The 26,716-nt window shown below is 39.8% G+C and overlaps 1 protein-coding gene across 1 annotated transcript in view; it reads right to left on the bottom strand.

The window, feature by feature from the left end:
* The window catches only part of SCG5 (secretogranin V), a 402,914-nt gene that overhangs the window by 51,124 nt on the left and 325,074 nt on the right, over window positions 1–26,716 (bottom strand). Inside the window, 1 exon segment of the mRNA XM_044074153.1 lies at window positions 6,988–7,041. Coding sequence (XP_043930088.1) covers window positions 6,988–7,041 — 54 coding nt within the window.

Raw genomic sequence — 26,716 nt, 5'->3', positions numbered from 1 at the left:
AATGCTATGTATATTTAAAGGTGACATGCTAACACTGGTGATATGTAATAAATGCTATGTATATTTAAAGGTGACATGCTAACACTGGTGATATGTAATAAATGCTATGCATATTTAAAGGTAACATGCTAACACTGGTGATATGTAATAAATGCTATGCATATTTAAAGGTAACATGCTAACACTGGTGATATGTAATAAATGCTATGCATATTTAAAGGTGACATGCTAACACTGGTGATATGTAATAAATGCTATGCATATTTAAAGGTGACATGCTAACACTGGTGATATATAATAAATGCTCATTTATTTAAAGGTGACATGCTAACACTGGTGATATGTAATAAATGCTATGCATATTTAAAGGTGACATGCTAACACTGGTGATATGTAATAAATGCTATGTATATTTAAAGGTGACATGCTAACACTGGTGATATGTAATAAATGCTATGCATATTTAAAGGTGACATGCTAACACTGGTGATATGTAATAAATGCTATGCATATTTAAAGGTGACATGCTAACACTGGTGATATGTAATAAATGCTATGTATATTTAAAGGTGACATGCTAACACTGGTGATATGTAATAAATGCTATGTATATTTAAAGGTAATATGCTAACACTGGTGATATGTAATAAATGCTATGTATATTTAAAGGTGACATGCTAACACTGGTGATATGTAATAAATGCTATGCATATTTAATGGTGACATGCTAACACTGGTGATATGTAATAAATGCTATGTATATTTAAAGGTGACATGCTAACACTGGTGATATGTAATAAATGCTATGCATATTTAAAGGTGACATGCTAACACTGGTGATATGTAATAAATGCTATGTATATTTAAAGGTGACATGATAACACTGGTGATATGTAATAAATGCTATGCATATTTAAAGGTGACATGATAACACTGGTGATATGTAATAAATGCTATGTATATTTAAAGGTAACACTGGTGATCTGTATTCCTCGTATGATTTGCTTACCATTATTAGAAGTAAATCTAGGACTTACTGATGATGATTGCATTTGTGCAATTGGCACGGCTTGGGCAACTGTTGCCATATACATTAACGATTGGACTGGTGAGACAAATAACATTATCAAAGAATGAGTAGAACACATTTAGGAAGTGATTGTCTGTAAAGATCATTCATTTAAAAAATGGAAATGTGTAGAGCATCCAAGCCTAGTTTTGGACATACATGCATTCAGACAGGATGACATGCATTTGTCAAGATCAGGGAAGACAATTTTTGCAGCAGATATTTTGCAGTATTTCACAAACACTAGGCAGGATTTTTGCCAGGTCAAAAATTTGACAGTTCACAGATAGCAACATTTTATGCATCTCTGATGGTTGTTAATGCTAGGAACATTAATAATAAAGTTTTTTTTTTTATTTTTGGAAAATTTGCTAAGTTGCCAAAAGATTGATTTTGCTATTGTTTGTGAAAGAACAATGACTGGAAAGCAGTTCTGTCATGGTATAAATGCTTTTTACTGTAATGGACATTCTAATAAAAAAATCAGGTGGAGGTGTTATGATAGGGATTAAAGATAGTTATGAGACCTGTGACTATTGGGTCTACTTCATTTGCCTGAACTTCCATTTGCCCGACACCCATTTGCCCGAGACCAAATTACCAAAATCTCATTTGACCGACACTTCATTTGACCGATAAGTATTACTGGCAAGACAATGGGATATGCCTCCTTCCCCACTGTAATGCGACCCTGGAGTTAGAATATATAGTTAGGGGTGGTGTGGGGGGGACAGCCCCCCATAATGGTGGATGTGGGGGGGCGAAGCCCCCCACTTAATTTCATATTATATTGTTTAGTTTTGCTTTAATATTGCTTAGTAAAACAAAAGTAAGTGGGGGGGGCTTCACCCCCCACACCCCCCCAAGTATATATTCTAACTCCAGGGTTGCACTACAGTGGGGAAGGGGGCATATCCCATTTTCCTGCCAATAATACTTGTCGGTCAGATGAAGTGTCGGTCAAATGAAGTGTCGGTCAAATGAGATTTTGGTCAAATGGGGTCGGGCAAATGAAGTAGACCCGATTATTACATGTTCAATGATAACACCAATAATATAGACTGTGTAACTGTGGCAATAAAGACAACCCTGGAACATATAACAATTGTTGGAGTGTTTGAAGTTCTGATGATATAGTGGAATTCATACATGTCTTGCATGAGACACAAGAAGGAAGAATAGTATTAGCTGGGGACTTAAATTTACCAGAAACAGATTGGAATAACATTGATTCAACAACATTAATAAGTAAATTATTCATACTGTATGCTCAGGAACAACAATTGCTTCAGATTGTAAAACACCTACCAGAGAATGGAACATACTAGATATTGTTTGTGTTCCTAGAGAAATTACTGTTACTTCAAGTCAGGTTTTACCACCACTGATGTGCAGTGATTATGGGGTTATAAAGGTTAATTGTTTGCTAGATAATTTTGCCAAACTGAAGTCTAAACAAATGCACAGAAAACTGATTAAAGATTTAATGGAAGCAAAACAGTCACTACGTAAAACTGGAGTGACATGTTCAATGGAAAAACTGCAGATGGAATGTGAGAAGTTGAGTTAAAAAAAAAAATCAAAAAAATATTTAACATCAGGATCTACGTATACAACATCAGGGTGACATATAACCATAACAATAAGATACCTGATTAAAGTGAGTGACAAAACATATTAAAAATGGAAGACAGGTCAAACTAGAACTTTGAAAACTGATATACACAAGCTGGACAAACACATTTAACACACTGTGAGACAAGATCAAGAAAAATTTGAAGAAAATTTATATAATGATATTAAGCATAACAGGAAACCTTTTTATAGATATATAAGATGTGGAAGGAGTAAAGACATACAAACTGATAAACTGTGTACAGATTCTAAAATGTATTCTCAGACACAAAAGAATTACAGATATATTTACAAAGTCTTATGCAAAACAGTTTGGCTCCACAAAAGGAGTGATGAGCTGTCCGAGTGACATCCAGGTAACCTCAGGTACTGGAATCAAATTAGATTATATTGAAAAAGAACTGCTCAAACTGGATCCAAACAAAGCACAGGGAGGAGAAGGAATTAGTAATAATGACCCAAGAACACTTCAGCAAGAACTTACAGTACCAATATATTTATTATTTACTAGGTCATATAGATATGGGGAGATTCCTCAAGATTGGAGACATGCACTTATTAAACCTGTCTTTAAGGGAAAGGGGAGTAGGACAAACCCAGAGTCCATATAGATCCTTAAGTTTACTTCCATGTTGTGGAACAATAATGGAGAAGGTGCTATTGGATAAGTTATTATCAGAAGTGGATAGGTTGAAACCTTATACCGGCATGCATATGTTGAAAATAGATCTATTACCACCTGGAACATGATGTTCTATAACAATATAATAACAGCTGCTATGATGTAATTTATATAGATTTAACTTCAGCATTTAACAGGGTCATACACAAAACACTGATCAATAAATTAGAGCAACTAGATATTAATGTACTCTTGATAAGAATGATAACTTCATGGCTTAAAAATAAGACATTGCAAGTATCATACAATTGTACAGGTGAAATTCTTGGCTACTATCAGTATGTCCCAAAGGAATCTGTCCTAGGCCTTTACTTGCTTAGATTATATCTTTCAGACCTAAAGTTTTCATCTGAGGTGTTCTTACAGTCTATATGCAGATGACCTGAAATTGGGTAAACTGATTATATCTGTTACAGATAAGGCATGTCTGCAAAATAACTATACTAAATTGACCATTTGAGCACAGGAGAATAATATGCTCTGATTAATAAATCAAAAAATAAGCATATGAGATTTGGGAGACATAAATTGAAAGGTGAATATTTAATATAGCACACGGTGATGACACTGTAGATTCATTGAAGGACCTGGGTATATGGATAGATCCAGCTTTGAGTTTTTCTAATTATATCAACCAATTGGTTAATGATAGTTATAGAACTATCGGTTCTATAAAAAGATTTATAAAGTCTAGGAAATCAGAAATTATGATGTCATTGTTAGTTACATTAGACCCAAACCTGAGTATGGAATAACAAATTGACAATATGGAAACCTTATAAGAAAACAAGCATGCGTAAACCGAAAAGAGCACAGCAGAAATATACCAATGGCGCCCATGGATGTGAACATTTAAGTTATAATGAAAGACTAAAATATCTGAACTTGTACAGTATCACTTATAGATATCTAAGAGGAGATCTTATTCAGTTATATAGGGCATTTAGGGAAAGCTATCTCTGGGAATGTTTGGGGGAATCAAAAAGTACTAGAGAATCATCAGACAACCGATGCAGAAGCAGCAGGTTTTATAAAAAAGAATCTACAAGCATATGTAGATACATTACCAATACATGTAACTCCATACAAATTGTAGAAGGAGTCATTACTTGGCACATTGCAGGTGCTACGTAGAGCACTTCTGACTAACATCAGATTGAAACAATACTAATTTTGTGAACTTTTATCATACTTTGACTTAGAAATGGGGTCCATCCCATCATGGTATTAGAAACCAAAAAGATTTGGAAAAATTAAAAAAAAAAGATTCTATGGGGATGAGAAGTGTACTAACTGGTTCTCTCAGAAAGCAGCTGATGCATGGAGCAGACTATCAAATTACATTAAAGCAAATAATAGTTTAGATATTTTTAAGAATAACCTGGACAATAATTATGGGAACAAGTGTTATAGTATATTGGCAGACTAGAAGGGCATTAATGCCTTTGCTTGAAATATTTGTATGTATGTATGTATGTATGTATGTATGTATGGTTAAACCATGATTTATCCTTGAATAAAAACAACTTATATGCACAACCCAAAAAGACACCAGCCTGGTTAACAATGGGGAAGATCATATTCATACTTAAAAGTGAACCCACAAATCTTCCTAAGAACTACTGACCAACACCTTATCTTCCAACAACATATAAGGCATATTCCATTCCAAATTAAATATGGCTTGACTTACAAAATTGCTGTTAAAGAGTGATAAAGTAAGTATTGCATTACAGCTTGCATTTCTACTTATCAGCTTAGGTTGCCCTAGTCTGTTTTCAATAATTAATTTAATTTTGTCATATTTGTTCTCTATTATTCTCCCACATCTTAAAATTGTAGGTCCCAATAGTCTTTTAGCTGCCCTTCTTAAAGCTTCATGCTCTGCCCAAACTATTTGCTCTGTAGCTGTTTTGGGGCAAAATGTAAGCCATTGGTGTGCACTTGCCTTACATGAGCAATCATCCTAGAACATTTAAGCCTGTTCCTATATATTGGTCAGGCACCTGTCAGTCTCGTGGTCTTGCTTTCATTGGGTACTGGGCACTTATCAGTCCCATGCTCTTAGTTTCACTGGATATTGGGCACCCGTCTGCTCCATGTTCTTAGTTTTACTGGATACTGGATACTTTTCAGGTCCATAATCACAGTTTCATTGGATACAAGAAACCTCTCAGCTTCCTAGTCTTAGTTTTATTGGATACTGTGTTCTTGTCAGCCAATGGTCTCACCTTCATTGGATACTAGGCACCTATCAGTACCCCAGTCTCAATCACATTGGATACCGAGCATCTGTCAGCCCCATGGCTTATTCTCACAGGATATTGGACTTTAATATAGACAAATGCTGCTACTTATTGTTCTGGATCAATATGACATGCAGGTAGCCCCTGTTGCTGTCATGAGAAGCAACTTACAAATATCAACCGATCATTTTCTAAACTTTTTTTTCTTATATTGCAATAAACAATTCATCTCTCCAATTAACAATACTATATTGTCCCAGCCACATCTGTATGTAGTGTTTCTTTTGTGACAGCAACATGCTGGTAACATTATTACCCCTACTGGAGAACGTACTATGATTTCTTTCAGCCATCTCACTAGCAGCTGATATTGCCTCTCTCACTAGTTGACACATGCTTTGTTTTTTACTACAGGGAGTGCTTCAGAATTTAAATCTGCATTTTCTGCTATTTGAATAGAATCATATGGATTATTGTCTGTTTGAGGTAAAGATGGGTAAGGCTGACAAGAAAAAGAACCTGGTTGGACCATATTCTCACTGTAGAAAAAACATTCTAAGCACTGCATAAGGGTAGTCACCAACGCGTTAAGAGTATTGAAAATATTGTACATGGAAAACTGCATCTAGTCTTAAAGGCTTTTTCTTGAAAAATAAAGCCAGAGAACGGCACACAATTCAAGTACACTATAAGGATAAGAAGAATGAAAAGGCTCGTCTGCAATAACATTTCAAACATATTCAAACTATTAAGATCAAATGAGAAGAGCACCAGATGAAGAACGGTAAGGGGGAGGATGAAGAGCGCTGAGAAAGGGGGAAAGAAGAGGAGGACGGGGTGACTGGTTCTCTGGGGAAATGTCTCAGATGACAAACCATCATAGTTCTGTTTAGATACACTGCAATGCAGAACTGCCTGACATCATTTTGTCAAATGTAACAAGGCTGCAAGGTGACTTTTGTTATTGGAGAGAAGTGGTGCTCCTGCAACCCTTTCCTATACAGGACTTCAGTCTCACATTTCTTTAATTCAGAAAGCAGACTCCCAATATCACTGCATTTTGTATAAGTACCATTAGGTGCTGGAAATGTATTGCAGACGTCTACACTTTCCTGTATCTTACATAAAATTAATATTTAAAACACTCCTCAACTCATGCATTCAAATTAATTTATTCTATGAATACATTACAACTGGAACAGAGTTACCTTGTGGATTACTACTACCAGAACCCATCACTTTGAATGAATAAACTCTTAACAAACTGAATGAATGAATAAATAAGAAAGCATTTTAATATGCATTAAGTATTTTAAAGACGAAAGTACTAGAAATATGACTTTATCAAAAATTACCCTTTTTTTTCTCTTTCCACCACCATTCATTTTCTCATAAAGAAATTTCTTATTCTGAAAGAGATAAATACATGCAATAATTGAAATTGATTAGCACAATCCTTACTGTATTTATTTTTCAAATGAGCACCAATTTTAGCTAATGTAATGAACTGCATTTTGTAATTAAGTTTCATAAACCACCTGCTGTAATCAGTGGGGACATTAATAAAGTGACTGTAGCATAATTTCAAATGCATGTGATTTCCTATAACAAAAATGAAGAGTATTTATACAGCATCTACCATGCTTTTAATAAAAGGCAACCTTTAAAAAACTGCCACAGTGCTCTTGGCGGAAAGACAAGTTTAGCAGAAAGAATGTTATTTTTTCCACAGCATCAATGAGCATTTTCTTTTAATGACTGATTGCTATGAAGCATTTAAACAAGTGGATATTCCAACAAAAACATGCATTGAACAGACTCCTGCTTACTTAAAATGTCAGAAAATGTTATATTTGTCATAATAAACTCACAAATGTCTTAATAATTGCCACATACTAAAGTTATAAAGATAGAAGGCAAATATGCATATGTTGCTTTACCATTTGTGAGTATTCTTTTGGGCTATTTGTAAATCTGATTACCAGTTTGAAAGGCTGGTCCAAGGATGTTTTCAGGCACAGAACAAGGTGTACATAATTCATATTCATCTTACGATGATAAAAGTGTGTGATAAAACAAATAAGTAAATTAAAGTGTAATATATTTTATTTATTACCATTCTACCCACGTTACCAAATGTTTATATTGATGCCAACCATATCCACACTATCCATACCATTAACAAGAAGATCTAATTAGCATTAAAATGTAAATCGCCACAGTACAGCAACTATAGTAACAAGAAACAGAGCACTTAGTGGGAAACAAAACAACCACATTAGAAATAAAATGCAAATAAAAAGTAACACATTAAAACACATCATCATCAACCCTGTTTTCCCCAATTTTACATGGGGTTGGGGTGTCACTTTAGCAGTAGTCATTGTGACCAAATCACCTAGAGACAACAAACATATTTAAACTGCAATTTCTACAACCTCCCAAAAGAACATCATAAAGCACAAACCTACCTATAGACACAACTGATTACTAAAATACATAAATGCAGTATTATAAAACATATCAATAACATTTCACTATTAATATCACAATAAAGATATTCACTTATTCTCTAGAAAGTTACACAGTATTGCAGTTGGAATAGACTTGAAACCTAAAAAGATTTAACCAGAAAAAGAAAGAAGCAAATGACCCATCCAAATAAAAATACAAGAAAACAATGAAGCTAAGTGAAGAAAAAGTGGAAAGACTTAAAGTATCCTCTCCATAACAGGAGTGACTCTCCACACATCAAGCCCCTCAGAAACACACATAGAAAACTGTAAAAAGAATGCAGCATATTTTTATTGACCATTAAAGATACATTAAAATACAACTTGACAATCTTTTATTCCTGATCAGTGGTGACAGTGGCAGAGTTGCTGGAATGTGTACTGCTGAACATCCAAAGTGAATGAAACTGTAGTTAGCTTTCTTTAGTTAGAGGAATCAAGAAGAGAGCGTTGGGCAGTTCAGTTATAGCACGATACTGAGATGCTGTCACACTTAGTCATTCAGTGATTGTGACAGTGTCTGGAACAGCTGCTGACAAGCATGATACTTACTTCTTCTGTCCTTGATAATCCACCATTATCCTTCATGAACCATCCGGTTTTCTTGCTGGCCGTACTAGAGTGCTGTATCAACTCACACTAGGCTATGAAATGCCAGCTTGTACAAGTTCTGATTTTCTCTGTCATTTCTTGATGACCCCCAATATACAATACTGTTTAATGTTTATTGTTTATTGCTTGTATTAGTGAGGGATGTGTATAGGCTACCACTTTGTGTAACCAAATATCACAGGTTTTGTAGCATTATTCTGAACAGTATCTCACCCCAAACTGAAATTAACCAATGGTGTTTTGCAATATCCTCCCATGATAAATATCTGTTTCTGGGGCTGGTACTACTACTACCAAGAAAAAAGCATGTGAAACCATCCTTAAATGATATTTACAGTTTAATCTGGGGGGAACCCATCCCTAAATAATATTTACAGTTTAATCCAGGCTCCTGCAGTTCTACCTGCACCACGCCAATAAAATACTGTCCATGGCTGTCAGTGCAGGTTTGGGTAACTGGTAATCATTGTTATATCTACCCTGGTGTCTACTAATGCCATTGCATGTTGTGGACCATATTTCCAAACAAAAACGTGAGGACCACATAAAGGTGTCAGTGTCACAGAGTAATTGCTTTGTCCCTGACACATGAGACCCACCTTCCCATCAGCATTCTTCCTTTGAGATCAGACTCTCCTATTTCATCACTAAGTCAGGATACAGATCAGGATTATTTCATGTTAGTGTAACATTCACCCATCCACTCATCTCTGCCACAGTTTCTTTCTCTTCTCCCTCTTTTCCCTTTCCCTCCTGTCCTACCTTTTCTCCCTCTCTCTCTTCCTCTTCTTCCTTCTCTTGATCTTCTTCCTCCTCTTCCTCTTTGTCTTCATCTTCTTCTTCTCTGTATTCAATTTCTAATATAACTAATCTGCATCAGTCTCACTTACCTCATTCTTGGATATACTCCAGCTCAACAATCATAACATTTGTTTTCTGGTTCCGCATCTTTGTGAAGCATCTGTATGCCAAGTCTTTATCTATTCCAGTTTAGATTGATTAGTTCTCGGATCTGAATCAAAGTTTGTGTTAAATCCTAGAAAACACTAAAAACAGCAAAGAACGAACTCACAAGAAAATTAGCATAAAAACTTTTTAATCAGCGCTTTCATCAGGTAGACTTCATCAGAAATACAAACATAACCTGAACTTATAAAAAACTTATAAAAAAGGTAATAGTATCAAAAGTATATTAGAAAAAGATGATACTCAAATATCCCTGCCTTTCACAGATAGGTCCAAAGGTATATACGAGTACTACAGCTGCGACAACTGTAGGTACATACACGAAGGTCCTTATGTTAGTTTACATCATTTGAAGTATACATTTAGTATACCTGGTAGATTCAACTGCAGAATATGGTCTATGTTGCTTTATGTTCATTATGTCTGGCCTTTTATATAGGCATGACTGCAAGAAACCTAAACAAATGTATTAAAGAACATTATTATGTCGTCAGATATAAAGATGACAGCAATGCTTTATATAGACATTCTGTTAATTGTAATTTATATAAACAATTTCCTTTTTCTATTTTAGAACATGTGGAGAAAGATTTAAGGGGTGGGAATTTGAAAAGCAGAGTGTAAAGAAAAGAAACATTATGGCAGTTGAAGTTGAGGGAGACTGCCCTCCAGGTTTGAATGATATGATAAATATAAAGTGTTTTTTGGCTGAAAGGTAACGTCATTTGACTTGCATATATTTTTTTCATTGAGAAGGGTTAAGTTGCTTTAACTGATAGAATTTTTGTTCATTGTTAACTGTTCATTTGTTAATTAGTTTTTATTGAGCAATTAAAGTTTTAGTAAGCAGAGTATATATATGTGAGAGTTCAGTTTATTTTTGTATTTCTGATGAAGTCTACCTGAAGAAAGCATTGATTAAAAAGTTTTTACGCTAATTTTCTTGTGAGTTCGTTCTCTGCTGCCTTCAGTGTTTTCTTTTATTCGGTTGTTTTTACAGAGTGCCGGTATTTGGTTTGTATTAAATCCTCCATATCTGCTGCCCTAATTCAGCCATTAGCTGTTTTACTCGACTGTTTTTACACATTTTGATTCATTAATTTTACACCAAACTAGACAGAGCTTGTCAATCAGAACCATTACCAGAAGACAGAATCCATTACTCTATATATGTATTGCATATTACCATTAACATAGCCCTCTGAAACAAATGTTGTGTTGCTTTTTAATGGATTTCCAGGGTCTGTGGTCACCTGAAATAGAAGTAGCATCTTGCCAGAATAACAAGAATGCTTTGGATAAATAAGTGCACAGCAGTTGTGCCATGCAGCTGCTTGGACTGATCCCATTTGACAACTGCCTTAGTCATAAACTAGTAACCAGCGCAAGTGTGCACAGTGAACATAGGACATCAAAATAAAGAAAATCATCAAGCACGAGGTCAGTTCTGTAAACAGTTCACCGATGCAGGTAAAATAATATTTTAGCACACTACTATGAGCTTTTGTAATTTCATCCTTATAAAAAGTAATCAAACAAGGACTTCCTCAGAATCAAAACAGGAAGTTATTCTTTGCACTTTGGACTTGAGAGTGGACTTTTCCTTCATTTTGGTGTCCTGGGCTCACTGTGCACACTTATCTTGGTTACTAGTCTGGTGTGTGTGCACTCACCTATTTTCTTGGATTATTACTCATAAATTAAGCACACATCTGCTTATTTCATTACCAGTCAATACAACAGGGTTTCTTTCAGTACCTACATCTGAGAAACCATGTTATCACAGTTCTCCTGATTTTTATTTAAATGTCTAAATTAAATGTAATAACTCTGTCTAATAATATGCCCACATCTCATTGTAGTACTCGTTATTCCCAGCATTGTCAGTCATGTTTCTTTGTTCCAATACAAGATATGCTTTCACAATTTGTATCTTTCATCCTCCAAAAGGAGATTTCATCTGTAGTTGGATAGCCTGCATATGACTGCAAAATATCAAACCCAAGTTTTCAAACTAGCACTCCAAATCTAGCTTTTAAGAGATTATATCAACTTTGCCCTCATACCTTACTAGGCTTGCCTGTTGAATAATTCTTACAGATAAGGTGACTAACATTTCTTCTGCATTTACATTTCCACAAGCTTTTCCAGATCTGCATGATTCAACGTACTATTTAATTGTTCATAACACTTTTCATCAAGTTTGATTTTTTTTTTACATAATGCTCATACGCTCTGCAAAACTATCAGCGGTAACCATCCAGTTGCTCAAGCTCATTCATTCATATTTTAAATATATGTTTCTAGTTTTAAATTCATTAAAGCCTTATCTACTTGGTCTACATCAACATATTTAGTAAACTTAAGAAAGTCTAACAAAAGCGCTAGATGATTCAGTTCTTGAACAAGAAAAGAACTGGGTCTGATAGGTGTCCATCCAGGATTCTCTTCCTGTTGTCAGTAATCACTACTAATTCCCTTCTTTATACAAGGATAAATTTGGGAGGCGGTACAAGCATGTTTCTCTAATAAATTTTGATCCTGCTCATAGTGTCAGTTTAGTGTCTCTTGTGTGGAATTATCTGGAATTATAAATTATTTAAGTCAAGAAAAAGGAGCAAATGAAGGCATAGGACATCTACAGTTAACAAACAATAAAGTTCATTAAGCTAATCCAATTGTACTAGGAATCATTACCCAAAATCTTACCAAACCAGCTTGATCCCATGTTCACCACACAATGAATTCAGCTTCATAAATGGGACCAGTTATGATCTTTGACTAGCAAATACCTCTGGTTGATATAGGTTCATAGGTTCATAGGTAGGTACTAGGCTATCTGCCTGAGGGCATTTATAAGCCTAGCCAGAGTGTGTTGGCTATCGCCGCCCCATTGATTAATTAACTGATCCTCTGTCAAGCAGAGCCAATGAAGTGATCCCAGGGGTGTATTTTCTGTTACCCATCCACTCGTAAAGGTTTCTCTTGAAGAGTGTTAGTGAGGGGCTCTGCCTAAAGTAGCTTGGAATTTTGTTTCAAAGCATGGGGAGTCTCTGTGACAGGAATCTATCCCTCCAACATGTTCTATTTATTGTTGTGGCAAGGTTTATCTCACTAGAGCATGTGGCTCGCAGTGACTTGGATTTCTTTAGATGGAGCATGTCCATCAATTCTGAGTTGGGCATGGCTTTGTAAATCAGGCAGAGATCACCTCTGAGTAAGCGATATGCCAGTGAGTACAGCCAGAGTTTTTTCAGTCGGGCTGCATAGGACATATGTTTGAGGCCATTATTCCTCTTGGTGAGGTACTTTTGTGGTCTCTCCAGCTGTTGGAAGTGTCTTGTGAGGTACATCCCAAATGGGGCATTATACTCTATGATGGGTCTGATGAGTGACAAGTAGAGGGGCACTATAACCTGTTTATTTCTAGATGCGAACCCTTTAGTAATTAGATGGGCCACATAGAAGGATTTCCTAACTACTTTGGCAATATAATTGTCAAAGGAGAGATTACCATCTACCTGGGTCCCCAGATCTCTTATTACTTCTTCTGTATTAAGGGGGCTGCCACCTATGTGGTTATTCCTGGATGTTTTGTTTTTCCCAAATGGGATGACTATGCATTTTTTGGCATCTAGCTTGAGGCCATGACTTTGACACCAGGTGTCCGTCTCAGTAAGGCCCTTTTGGAGGATGTCCGTGTCAGCCGGAGAGTCAATTATGGCTCCCAGTTTGCAGTCATCGGTGAACTTGGTTAGCCATAGTCCTCCTGTGTTTGCCTGTACTTCTAAGAAGTATATGCTGAACAGTAGGGGTCCCAGGACCAAGCCTTGTGGGACACCACTTATAGGTTCATAGGTTAAAAGGTAGGTACTAGGCTATTGGCCCTAGGGCCTATACAAGCCCAGCCAAAATGGTACCCTGGCTTTTGCCACCCAAGAAAATTATTTGCCTGCGCCACTGTCGAGCAGAGCCACAGAAGTGATCCCTGGGGTGAATTTCCTATTTCCCATCCAATCATCAAGATTTTTCTTGAAGAGTGCTAATGAAGAGCTTTGTTTGATATAGATAGGTAGTTTATTCCAGAGTATGGGAAGTCTCTGGGACAGGAATCTATCCCTCCGGCATGTTCTGTTTATTGTGGTGACAAGGTTTAGGTCCTTAGAGCGTGTAGCATGGAGGGATTGGGATTTCTTTAAGTGGAGCATGTCCAACAGCTCTGGGTTTGACATAGCTTTGTATGTTAGGCAGAGATCACCTATGAGTAGGCGATATGCGACGGAGTAAAGCTGGAGTTTTTTGAGACGGTCTGCTTAGGGCATCTGTTTGAGGCTGGTAATCCTCTTTGTGAGGTATTTCTGTGTCCTTTCCAGTTGTTGTAGATGTCTTGTGAGGTAAATACCAAAAGGGGTGTTGTACTCTATAATGGGTCTAATGAGTGATGAGTAGAGGGGAACAATGACCTCTTTTTTTCTGGATGAGAAACCTTTTGTGATAAGGTGTGCCATGTAGAAGGATTTCCTGACTACTGTGGTGATGTGATTATCAAAGGAGAGACTACTGTCCACCTGTGTCCCAAAATCTCTTATCACACTTTCAGTGTTAAGTATACTACCACCTATGTTGTAGTTCATGGGTACAGAGTTTTTACCAAAGGGGATGACAATGCACTTTTTGGCATTGAGTTTGAGGCCATGGCTTTGACACCAGGCATCTGTCTCAGTGAGGCCCTTTTGTAGAACGTCCACATCATTAGGAGTTTCGATTATGGCTCCTTGTTTGCAGTCATCTGCGAACTTCGTTAGCCAAAGACCTTCTGTGTTAGCCTGTACATCAGAGAAGTGGATACCAAACAGGAGAGAACCCAAGACTGAACCCTGTGGTACACCACTTGTCACTGGTCTGAAGTCAGATTTGGAGTCTGCTACTTTCACAGTGTGGGTTCTGTCAGTGAGCCAGCTAGCAACCCATCTTGTGACATAGGAATTTATACCTAGTTTAGTGAGTTTATCTATAATTCCAGAGTGGGGGATGGTGTTGAAAGCCTTGGCAAGATCTAGATATGCTGTGTGAACCACCTTACCCTCATCTACAGCTTTGGTGACTGCTTCGAAGAAGTCTATCAGGTTTAGGAGACATAATCTGCTTTTTACAAACCTGAACTGGGTGGGGTCCAGAGTTTGGAGATTACCAATGTCTTTGTTTATAAGTTCCATGATGATACGTTTCATGGCCTTGCAGACCAGGCTCATCAGGCTAATGGGGCTGTAGTTCCCTGGGTCCATGGTGGCTCCCCCCTTGTGGTGTGGGATAACCGTCGCTGTGCGCCATTCAGCTGGCACAAAGCCTGAGGTGAGGCTATGATTGAACATGGTACTTAGGTGGGGTGCCAGTTCGTTCTGTAGTTCATGTAGAATGCAGCCTGGGATGTTGTCAGGTCCCATGGATGCTGTATTCTTGGCTTTGGAGAGTGTGGTTTTTACCTGTGCAGCCGTGATTACAGGAATTTTGCTTTATTCTGGTATAGAGATGGGCTCTTTAGGGGGTGAGAGGGGGGGTAAAGTTAGCACTGAACCTATCTGCCAGGTCGTTGGCACTATCACTTGGGTCTGTATATTTAGTGCCATTGTGCTGTAACTCAGAGAAGAGCTGAGTGTTGCCATTGAGATTCTTGACATAGCTATAGAATGCTTTGTGGTTGTCTTTAGAATCAGTGGCGATTTTGTTTTTGTAACTAGCTTTGGAGGATTTTATCAGGGACCGCAGCTTCTTACTGAGGCTGACCAGGGAGCTCCTCCACTCATGGGATTTTACTCTCTTTTGCAACAGTTTCTTCCTTCTGTTGTACAGTTTATTTATGGCAGGGGACCACCAGATTGGCTTCCTTTTTTTGGAGGATAGCATCTTGGTTCTGTTTGGGATAGCATGATCCATGCACTCATGTAAGTGCTTATAAAGTGCAATTGTGTAGGATTCAGTAGTCGTAACTGTATTGTCCATCTGCATGGGTGTCATGAAGTTCACCACAACTGTCTTAAGATGCATGAAGTTGGCTTTGGAGAAATTTTTTACCATGGTTTTCTTAATGGGGGGTGGGGGCAGGATGTGGATATCTAGGGTAATTAGCTTATGGTCGGATCAGACAAATGAGGCGTTGACTTCAGGTGTGGAACACTGGTCACTCATGTTGGTAATGACAAGATCTAGGATATTGTTGCCCCTGGTGGGGGTGTGGATAAGTTTATCCAGGGCATTGGAGTTTATGAATTCCAGAAAGCGTTGAGCAAAGGAGTTGGTACATGAGTAGTTTTCCCAGTTAATGGTGGGGTAGTTGAAATTGCCCATTATTAGGGTGGTTGGTTGAACCCTAATATTTTCCAGTACATCAAGAAAAGAGGAGTGGGAATCCTGGGGTATGGTGGGGGATCTGTAGCAAGTTACAATTTGGATTGCAGTTTTGCCCAGAGTTAGTTGCACTTGGATAACCTTGGCTGCATTATGTTGAGCAACTGGCCTAGAGGTGTGGATATCCTTAATGAATATGGACACACCTCTGCCTTTGGTGTTCCGGTCCAGGTTACATAGCCGAAAAGTGTGGTATGCGTTATAGCCTGGTAGTGCAGAGGTGCTCTCTGGAGCCTTGAACCAGGTCTCAGTCACTGCACAGATATCGATGTTCTCCATTTTAAGGAGTGCGTCAAGTGAGTGCATTTTTGAGATTTAGACTTCTAGCATTGAGTAGCATCACCCTCAGTTTTTGCTTGCCTGTTCCTGTTACGGTGGTGAATTTGTCATTTGAACCTTGCCTAAAAAAGGCACTATAGGGGTGGCAAGAACCTTAGCCAGTATACGGAATCCCAGGGGTGACAGGTGCAGGCCATCTCTGGCAAAGCATCATGGTCTGTCGACCATGCCATCCCAGGCAGACAGATACTGGATCCCTTTAGAATGATACCAGAAGCTTAGCCAGTTGTTGAAATCAATCATTTTGTCCTTATACTGCGGTATCATTCTGGGTGATGGCAGAATGCTACTCAGGGCTAGGGTCATACCTGCCTGGGCTACAAGATCGGAGAGCTCTGCCATGTCTCTTTCCATGTAGTCCAGCGAGGTACGTCTCAGGTCATTCACACCAACATGGACAATGACAGAGTCATATTTGTACTTGTTGTGGAGTGACCTGAGTGCGTGGGTTATGTGGCAGATCCTGGCACCTGACAGGCAGCTGACAGTAACCTTCTCCTTGTTTAGCCTGGTGAGTGGGACATCAGTGTGCCTGACTATAGAGTCACCTATGACTAGTGTGCTGGGTACGTTGTTTTGACATATTGGCTGTGGTTGAGTGGCACACTGAGTCTGCAGGTTATGTGTCATTTGGGTTGTGTTGGGGGGTGGAGGTTGCTTGCATTTCTGCTTTGGAGGTCTCTGTTGCTTGAGCTGATTATTATTGAGAGCCTCCATGAATGCTTTTGTGTTTCTATGTGTGGATTTTGGTGGTGTAGATTTAGTGAGACTATGTGATGAGTGTGGTGTGGTGCAAGTGTTTACCTTCTCCTCTTGACTCTCAAGTTCACTCTTCGTTGGAGAGAGCTTTACCTCCAGTTTGGCTAGATAAGTGCATCTCTCACAAGATGTAGTGTTGGGTGGTAGGAGGAAAGGGTTGTCTGTGCACATGAGGCAATTTCTACATTGCCCCGAGATGCCCAGATTCATCAGATAGACAGGAGAGAACACTGGGAGCTGACCCTTAGACATACCTGAATACAAAACTATTTTCCTCTATATGTGAGGAAAGTGAGTACAAGAGCTGTTTTTCTCTAAGCAAGTGAAGAAAGTAAGTACCAAAACTGTTTTCCTCTAGGTAATGAGGAAGGTTGAGTGATGTAGTAATTAGTAGGTTATTTAGTGCTTACAACAAGTTCTGAACAAGTGCTGATCATGAGTAAGCAAATTCAAGTGCTAAAACTAAGAATCTGTATCTGGAATAAACTAGTTACAGGAAAAGGGGGAAACAAGTGCAAATGTGGGCTTTTAAATCAGAAAGTTGAGAGAGATGGAAAAACTGCCCAAACAGCCAATAACTACAATTTTTGGGCCACAACCACTCCCTATGTGGTAGATAGGTTACCTAATGCTTACCATTCCCACTGATAAGCTAGAAGGTTTCCCTCCAACACGGGAAGTGCGGGGGGCTCAGAAGCTTACATACAGTCCTGGATACAGCAAATCTGAAAATGGACTACACTAGTTACAGGAAAGGTAGGAAACAGGCTTAGATTTTTTTTAATACAGAAAAGTAGCTAAAACAGCAGTAAAAACAATTCAAATGCAGTGCAAGCTAGCACACTTGAGTATGTAGCAATGTTAGACCAGTTTTAAAAAATGCAATTAAATTAAAAATGACTTAAAACAAGTGCAGAAGGAGTCTATTAGGTAGAATGAGGTAAAGAGATGGGACTGGGGGGAGTGTCCCAGATCAAATCTACAGTGGGGGTGGGCAACTGCAAAAGCCTCCAAATTTAAACAATACAGGAATAGGGAGAGTGGGTAAGGGAAAAACAACACCTTCAGCAGAGATCTGAAAAACTATACAGTGAAGCAAAAATAACAGTGCACATCTCTGAAGTCAGCCAGCAATGATATAAAATTAGTCATGCAACAATTAACAGTACACAACTCTGAAGTGCCAGAAAAATATACTTAGCTCTGTATATCTCCAGATAGTTTGAAGAGCACTCTGTCAAGACACAGGAAGGCTCCAGCCTTCCACTTGTGACTGGTTTAAAGTCAGACCTGGAGTCCACTGTTCTTACTGTGTGAGTTCTGTCTGTAAGCCAGTTGGCAACCCATCTCAGGACGCAGGGGTTTATGTTCAGGCTGGTGAGGTTTTCTGTAATACCCGAGTGGGAAATGGTGTTGAAGGCTGTGTGAACAACCTTTCCCTCATCTATGGCCTTGGTGACTGTCTCGAAGAAGTCAACCAGGTAGGCATGATCTGCCCCTAACAAAGCCAAACTGGGTCGGGTCAAGTGTTTGGAGGTTCCCAATGTCTTTGTTAATGATGAAGCACTCCATAGCCTTGCAGATGAGGCTAATCAGGCTTATGGGGTGATAGTTACCAGGGTTAGTTGTGGCCCCTCCTTTGTGGAGTGGAATATCCATTGCTGTGCGCCATTCTATGGGCACGTAGCCTGTGGAGAGGCTGAGGTTGAACAGTGTGTTTCGGTGAGGGGTTAGTTTGTTCTGTAGTTCATGCTAGACGCAGCCTGGGACACAATCTGGCCCCACTGACGCTGTGTTTTTGGCTTTTGAAAGTGCTATTTTCACCTGTGCGTCTGTGATTTCCAGGACACTACACTTTTCCGGTATTGTTGTGGGCCCTTTTCGGGGTGAGAGGGGGGGGGTGAAGTTTGCACTGAATCTATCTGCCAGGATGTTGGCAATATCAGTAGGTTCAGTATATTTTGTGCTATTTTGCACTAGTTCAGTGCATATCTGCGAGTTGCCACTTGGATTCTTAACATAGCTAAATAAGTCTTTGTGGTTATCTTTTGAATCCTTGGCTATTTTTCTTTCGAAGTTAGCCTTGGATGATTTTATGAGGGACCTTAGTTTCTTACTGATACTGATCAGCGATGTCTTTCCTTCTTGGGATTTGCTTTTTTTCTGAACTAGTTTCCTCCTTCTATTGTATAGCCTGTTTATGGCAGGGGTCCACCAGACTGGTTTCCTTCTCTTAGAGGAGTGAGTCTTGGTTTTGCTAGGGATGGCATGATCCAAGCATCCTTGTAGATGCTCATAGAGTGAATTTGTAAAGGTTTCTGCATATTGGGCAGCGTTATCCTTTTGCGTGGGGGCTGTGAAACTTACCGCCTCTGTCTTAAGTAAGGTGAAGTTTGTTTAGAAAAGTTTTTTACTGTGGTTTCCTTAGTTGGGGGTGGTGGTGGGGTGTGGACATCCAGAGTGATTAGTTTATGGTCTGATCTAGCCAGTGACGGGTTGACCTCCGGTGTGGAACACCTGTCGCCCATGTTTGTGATGACCAAGTCCAATATGTTTTCACCTCTGGTAGGGGAATTTACCAGCTGATCCAGGGAATTTGAGTTGATGAATTCCATGAAGCGCTGGGCCTGGGAGTTTGTACTCGAGTAGTTTTGCTAGTTAATGATAGGGTAATTGAAATCGTCCAATATCAGGATGTCCGGTAGAACCTTCATGTTTTCCAGTGTCTCCAAAAAGGTGGAGTGGTGGTCCTGGGTCATGGAGGGTGATCTGTAGCAGGTCACAATTTGCATTGCAGATTTGCCTGATGTTAGTTGCACATGGATGATCTCAGAGGTATCATGCTGTGCCACTAACCTGGAGGTGTAGGTATCTTTGATGAATATGGATACACCCCCTCCTTTTGTGTTTTGGTCCATGTTCTGTGGCGAAGCGTGTATGCAGTTGTAGCCCAATAGTGCTGGGGTGCTGTCTGGAGCCTTGAACCAGGTTTCAGTTACTGCACAGATGTCAACGTTCTCCATACTGAGAAGTGCTTCGAGCACGTGCATTTTGAGATTTAAACTCCTGGCGTTGAGTAGCATAACCCTCAGTTTTTTGTTAATTGTGCTGTTTACGAAGCTGGGTTTGACTTTTAAGCCTTGTCTAAAAAAGGCACTATGGGGGCAGCAAGAGCCTTGGCCAGTATTCGAAAGCCTAGGGGTGACAGGTGCAAGCCGTCTCTTGTGAAGCAACACGGCTTGTCGAGCTTGTCTTCCCAAGCTGACAGACACTGGATCCCCTTTGAATGACACCAGAAGCTTAGCCAATTAATAACAACTCATAAAAAGTCCATCACAGAAAAGCACAAACATGGTGAATTTCTAGAAGAAAATATAGCTAATAGAATTTATTCAAGTTACCTTGAAATATTTTGGCATATGAAAGTGCATAAAGAACTGCTGGTCACCTCTGAGCACAGAGGAAATGGTATATAGGATATAGTACCTTAAGACTAGACCGCCCTAATAAAAAAGGTGGAGGAGTGGCCCTCCTGTTTAAATCCCAACTTCAGCTAACTTTAATTAACTCCTTCCCCCCCACACCAGGAAATGCTGAAATGCTATCCACCAAACTCCAAATTAACACAACCAAATCTATAAACATAATATGTTCCTACATCCCCCAGAAAGGTGCCCCCCTTTTTTTTGAAAAAAGGAGGGGGGGGCCCCCAAAAAGGGGGTAAAATTTGGGGGGGAAAAAATAAAACCTGTTTAAACCGTGGTTTGAATTTGGTTTTTTTTTATCCAGAAACCCAGGGGCCCCTGTCTTGGGTAATTAAATCCCAATTTTCTTTGAAAAGAGACAGCCTTCCTCCCAAAGGTGCTGCCAGGCGAGAATGTACTGGCAGCTGAAAAGGCAGGTCATTGGGTCTGTTTACGAAAGGACTGACCCTGCCCTCACCAGAAGTCTGAGCAGGTGAACTCCCTGTTCTAGGCCTAAAAGAACCTTGAGCTCTGCCCCTACCACGTCTAGACCTACCCCTAGACTGGGAATCATAAGCAGGATATGTCCATCCCTTAGTAGGCCAATTTCTACTAAACTTGGAGGCTGCACCTGCAAAAATCTTAACAGTTTGCATAGACTTAGCCTTGTCCTCCATTTTCTTTAAAACTGCTTCCACAGGTGAACCAAACAACACATCAGACTGTAAAGGAGCATCCAAAATCCTTGTCTTAACATGCTCAGCTAAATTCTGATCCCTCAACCAGGCGTGCCTATGAAGAACAGAACCAGTGGCAGCCACCCTCGAGGAGGCCTGCACAGCATCAAAACCACACTGCAAGGAATGCTTACCCACCTGTTCAGACACATGAACTAAATCCTGCAACTCTTTACACTCAATACCTTCAGCCAGAGCATCCACCTTAGATTTCAATTGTGAAAGGAGATAATTCTGATATTTTAACATGTGAAACTGACAATTCAACGCCCTCATGGCTAAAGTGGAAGAAGTATACACTTTCTTTCCCCATCTATCCAAAGCCCTTGCCTCTTTATCAGGAGGAACAGGATTTTTAACAACAGAAGCCTTCACACCTTTAGGCCCCTTAGAGACAGTTTCGGGTCTGCCCTAGGACTCTTAAAAGATACTTATGAGCTTCAGGCACCCTATAGTACCTATCCGGTTTAACTGGGGCAGGAGGCAAAGAATCAGGATTCAGGGAAGCCTCTGCAAAAACATCTTCAAACCCCATTCAGAACAGGAGGTATAGCTAAAGGCCTATGCTGGGGTAAAACAAGAATTCCCTAAGCCTCTTCCTGGAATCAGAGAAATCTTGACCTTCCCATTTAAAATGCTCCCTCATGGAATGCAGAGTCTCTGAAAATGAAAAATCCTCAGGAGGAGAAGCTGAAGGAGTAGAATCATCCACATCAGAATCAGAATAAGGAGGATACTCCTGCAAGTCTTCAGCAAGACTCAGAACCCTCGGAACATTGCTCAAAACTCTCAAACTCAGGTTCCACCCTAGGCCTCTTATCAGGAGGGGGCATAGAACCTCTAATCATAGTAATCAAATCCTCTGCCATTTTAAGCATATGTTTCTTAGGCAAAGACCCTGAAACACTCGGAGAAACCCCACTGAAGCTAAACTAGGCCTGCCTCTTAAGAAGCCTTGGAAACAGAAGGGAGGCCCTAACCACCTTAGGAAGAGAGGGAAGAACAGCCACCTGAGAAGCCCCTTCAGCCTGGCCTACTTCCTGAGAGGACACATCCTGTAACAGTAAAGTCTCTCACTGAGACTCCAAAGAAACTCCTGGCAAAACCTCCGGCTCCACTGAGCCTTCTAAAGAACCGATGTCCGGGACTGTCGGTTCTTCCACTCTAGGCTTTGCCGCTTTGTCCTTGCGCTTTTGGCGAAGCGGCGGAGCATCCGACGGCATTTTATAATTACAACGCTTCCCAAAACTAACCTGGCACAGTCTAACCTTCTCTTAATAGTGCGTTTGTTAAATCTAGCACAAGAGCGGCATCCAACAACGTCGTGCTCAGGCCCTAAACAAGGTATACACAAAGTATGGTAATCCCTATGAGGTATCTGTTTCCCACAAGAAATACAGTTATTCACTTTTTCTGACATCCGGTTAAATACTGAGGCAAGAAAAAACCAAAATATTCCCCAACGGGGGTAGCAACCAACTTTGATTTGGTCTGAAACTCTGACTTCAGAAACTTTCAAGAGCATGTAACCTGCACTCGCAAAACTGCTTCTGCATCCGGACTACATCACGGCAAAAGACTGAGGGATATTATGACGTCGGTCATGCGCATTAGTACCCTGGCGTACTGACATCAGTCTAATCGCCCTGACCGGCGTCAGCCTACTGGTATTCGGACACGACGGACAGCGAAGACTACCCAATAGTTAGGTTTGCAGCAATATGTGGAATGAAGAACATCCTTAGCCACAGTATCCGAAATCCCAGGGGTGACGAGTGCAACGAGCCATCTTTGTAAAAGCATCATGGTCTGTCGACCATGCCATCCAGGCAATTGAATGCACCGAACCACCCCAGAATGACACCAGAAGCTTGTAGAAGTTGTTGGGGAGTCAATCATTTTTGTCCTTATACTGCGGTATCATTCTGGGTGATAGCAGAATATACTCAGGAGCTAGGGAATACATACCTGCCTGAGCTACAAGATCGGGAGGCGCTCTTCCATGTCTTTCTTTCCCGTAGCAGGTCAGCAGTGCGATCTCGGGTCGTTCACACCAACGCGGACAATGACAGAGTCGCCATTTTGCTTGTTGTTGGGTGACTCCTGATAGGCCAGACTATATGGCAGATCTGGCACCTGACGGCTGACGGTAACCTTCCTTGTTTAGCCTGGTGGTGGGACATCAGTGTACTTGCAATATAGAATACTATGACTAGTGTGTTGGGTACGTTGTTTTGCCTTATTGGCTGTGGTTGAGTGGCACACCAGGCCTGCGGGGTTATGTGTCATTTGGGTTGTGTTGGGGGGTGGAGGTTGCTTGCATTTCTGCTTTGGAGGTCTCTGTTGCTTGAACAGATTATTATTGAGAGCCTCCATGAATGCTTTTTTGTTTGTATGTGTGGATTTTGGTGGTGTAGATTTAGTGAGACTATGTGATGAGTGTGGTGTGGTGCAAGTGTTTACCTTCTCCTCTTGACTCTCAAGTTCACTCTTCGTTGGAGAGAGCTTTACCTCCAGTTCGGCTAGATAAGTGCATCTCTCACAAGATGTAGTGTTGGGTGGTAGGAGGAGAGGTTTGTCTGTGCACATGAGGCAATTTCTACATTGCCCCGAGATGCCCAGATTCATCAGATAGACAGGAGAGAACACTGGGAGCTGACCCTTAGACATGCCTGAATACAAAACTATTTTCCTCTATATAAGTGAGGAAAGTGAGTACAATAGCTGTTTTTCTCTAAGCAAGTGAAGAAAGTAAGTACCAAAACTGTTTTCGTCTAGGTAATGAGGAAGGTTGAGTAATGTAGTAATTAGTAGGTTATTTAGTGCTTACAACAAGTTCTGAACAAGTGCTGATCACAAATAAGCAAATTCAAGTGCTAAAACTAAGAATCTGTATCTGGAATAAACTAGTTACAGGAAAAGGGAGAAACAAGTGCAAATGTGGGCTTTTAAATCAGAAAGTTGAGAGAGATGGAAAAACTGCCCAAACAGCCAATAACTACAATTTCTGGGTCACAACCCTCCTTATGTGGTAGATAGGTTACCTAATGCTTACCATTCCCACTGATAAGCTAGAAGGCTTCCCTCCAACACGGGAAGTTTGGGGGGCTCAGAAGCTTACATACAGTCCTGGATACAGCAAATCTGAAAATGGACTACACTAGTTACAGGAAAGGTAGGAAACAGGCTTAGATTTTTTTTTTAATACAGAAAAGTAGCTAAAACAGCAGTAAAAACAATTCAAATGCAGTGCACGCTAGCACACTTGAGTATGTAGCAATGTTAGACCAAACAGTTTTAAAAAATGCAATTAAATTAAAAATGACTAAAAACAAGTGCAGAAGGAGTCTATTAGGTAGAATGAGGTAAAGAGATGGGACTGGGGGGAGTGTCCCAGATCAAATCTACAGTGGGGGTGGGCAACTGCAAAAGCCTCCAAATTTAAACAAGACAGGAATAGGGAGAGTGGGTAGGGGAAAACCAACACCTTCAGCAGAGATCTGAAAAACTATACAGTGAAGCAAAAATAACAGTGCACATCTCTGAAGTCAGCCAGCAATGATATAAAATTAGTCATGCAACAATTAACAGTACACGACTCTGAAGTGCCAGAAAAATATACTTAACTCTGTATATCTCCAGATAGTTTGAAGAGCACTCTGTCAAGACACAGGGAGGCTCCAGCCTTCCACTTGTGACTGGTTTAAAGTCAGACCTGGAGTCCACTATTCTTACTGTGTGAGTTCTGTCTGTAAGCCAGTTGGCAACCCATCTCATGATGTAGGGGTTTATGTTCAGGCTGGTGAGGTTTTCTGTAATACCCGAGTGGGGAATGGTGTTGAAGGCTGTGTGAACAACCTTTCCCTCGTCTATGGCCTTGGTGACTGTCTCGAAGAAGTCAACCAGGTAGGCATGATCTGCCCCTAACAAAGCCAAACTGGGTCAGGTCAAGTGTTTGGAGGTTCCCAATGTCTTTGTTAATGACGAAGCACTCCATAGCCTTGCAGACGAGGCTAGTCAGGCATATGGGGCGATAGTTACCAGGGTCAGTTGTGGCCCCTCCTTTGTGGAGTGGAATAACCATTGCTGTGCACCATTCTATGGACACGTAGCCTGTGGAGAGGCTGAGGTTAAACAGCGTGTTTCGGTGTGGGGGGGTCAGTTTGTTCTGTAGTTCATGCTAGACGCAGCCTGGGACACCATCTGGCCCCATTGACGCTGTGTTTTTGGCTTTTGAAAGTGCTATTTTCACCTGTGCATCTGTGATTTCTGGGACACTACACTTTTCCGGTATTGTTGTGGGCCCTTTTCGGGGTGAGAGGGGGGGTGAAGTTTGCACTGAATCTATCTGCCAGGATGTTGGCAATATCAGTAGGTTCAGTATATTTTGTGCTATTTTGCACTAGTTCAGTGCATATCTGCGAGTTGCCACTTGGATTCTTAACATAGCTAAATAAGTCTTTGTGGTTATCTTTTGAATCCTTGGCTATTTTTTTGAAGTTACTCTACCCACATTTCTTTTCCTATCCCTTTTTCCCTTAACTTTACTACCAATATACCTTACCTTCTAACTTGCTTTTTTTTAACACTTCTAACTACTAGCTTTCTTTCACTCTGTTAATTACCAATTCTGTCCTCTACCTTCTGACCAATGATTAATTTTATGTACCTACACTTCAGATATCCTTAACTCAACTGTATATTTTGGTGCCTGAGCTTATCTCCTCAGCCACATGATGTGAACTTTGATTATAATCTTACTGTAACCTAGTAAGTTAGTCAAGACAAACTGTATTTTGTCCTTGTACATTTTTGTTTTGTTTTATTTTTGTTCTTTTGTTAAAAAAGATTGATCTAATTAGTAAAGTATTCCTCATGTATTGTCTTAGTCTAATAGTGGAGCTTTTCTCCTCGGGCCTCTGCTGAAAATGGACATGTATCCAGCCAGACTAGCCCGGTTAACAAATGTAAAATAAATAAATAAATAAATATAAACTATTAGTACAGTAATTCACTAAACAGATAAACATCATTATGTGTTGTACATTAGTATTAGTAAAAAAATGTTGGAATATGTGTACTATGCATATTATTCCGTTTGCAGCCAGTCATAAGTTACTTTTTGACATTGAATTATTACTTTCTAGAAATAGCACAGTCATGCAGAAATAATAGTTGTACTTTAATTTAGCATAACAGTTTATACTTCTATTAATTATAAGTAATCTGCAGTATACTATTTTATACACTGTTGTCTAGTACAGCAGAGGCAAACAAAATAAGCACCAT

The sequence above is a fragment of the Protopterus annectens genome, chromosome 6.part0 (genome assembly GCF_019279795.1).
Source record: "Protopterus annectens isolate FY-2018-M chromosome 6.part0, PAN1.0, whole genome shotgun sequence".
NCBI classification, from domain to species: domain Eukaryota; kingdom Metazoa; phylum Chordata; order Ceratodontiformes; family Protopteridae; genus Protopterus; species Protopterus annectens.
The sequence above is the reverse complement of the archived record's forward strand: the minus strand, read 5'-3'. Positions and strand labels throughout refer to the sequence as shown.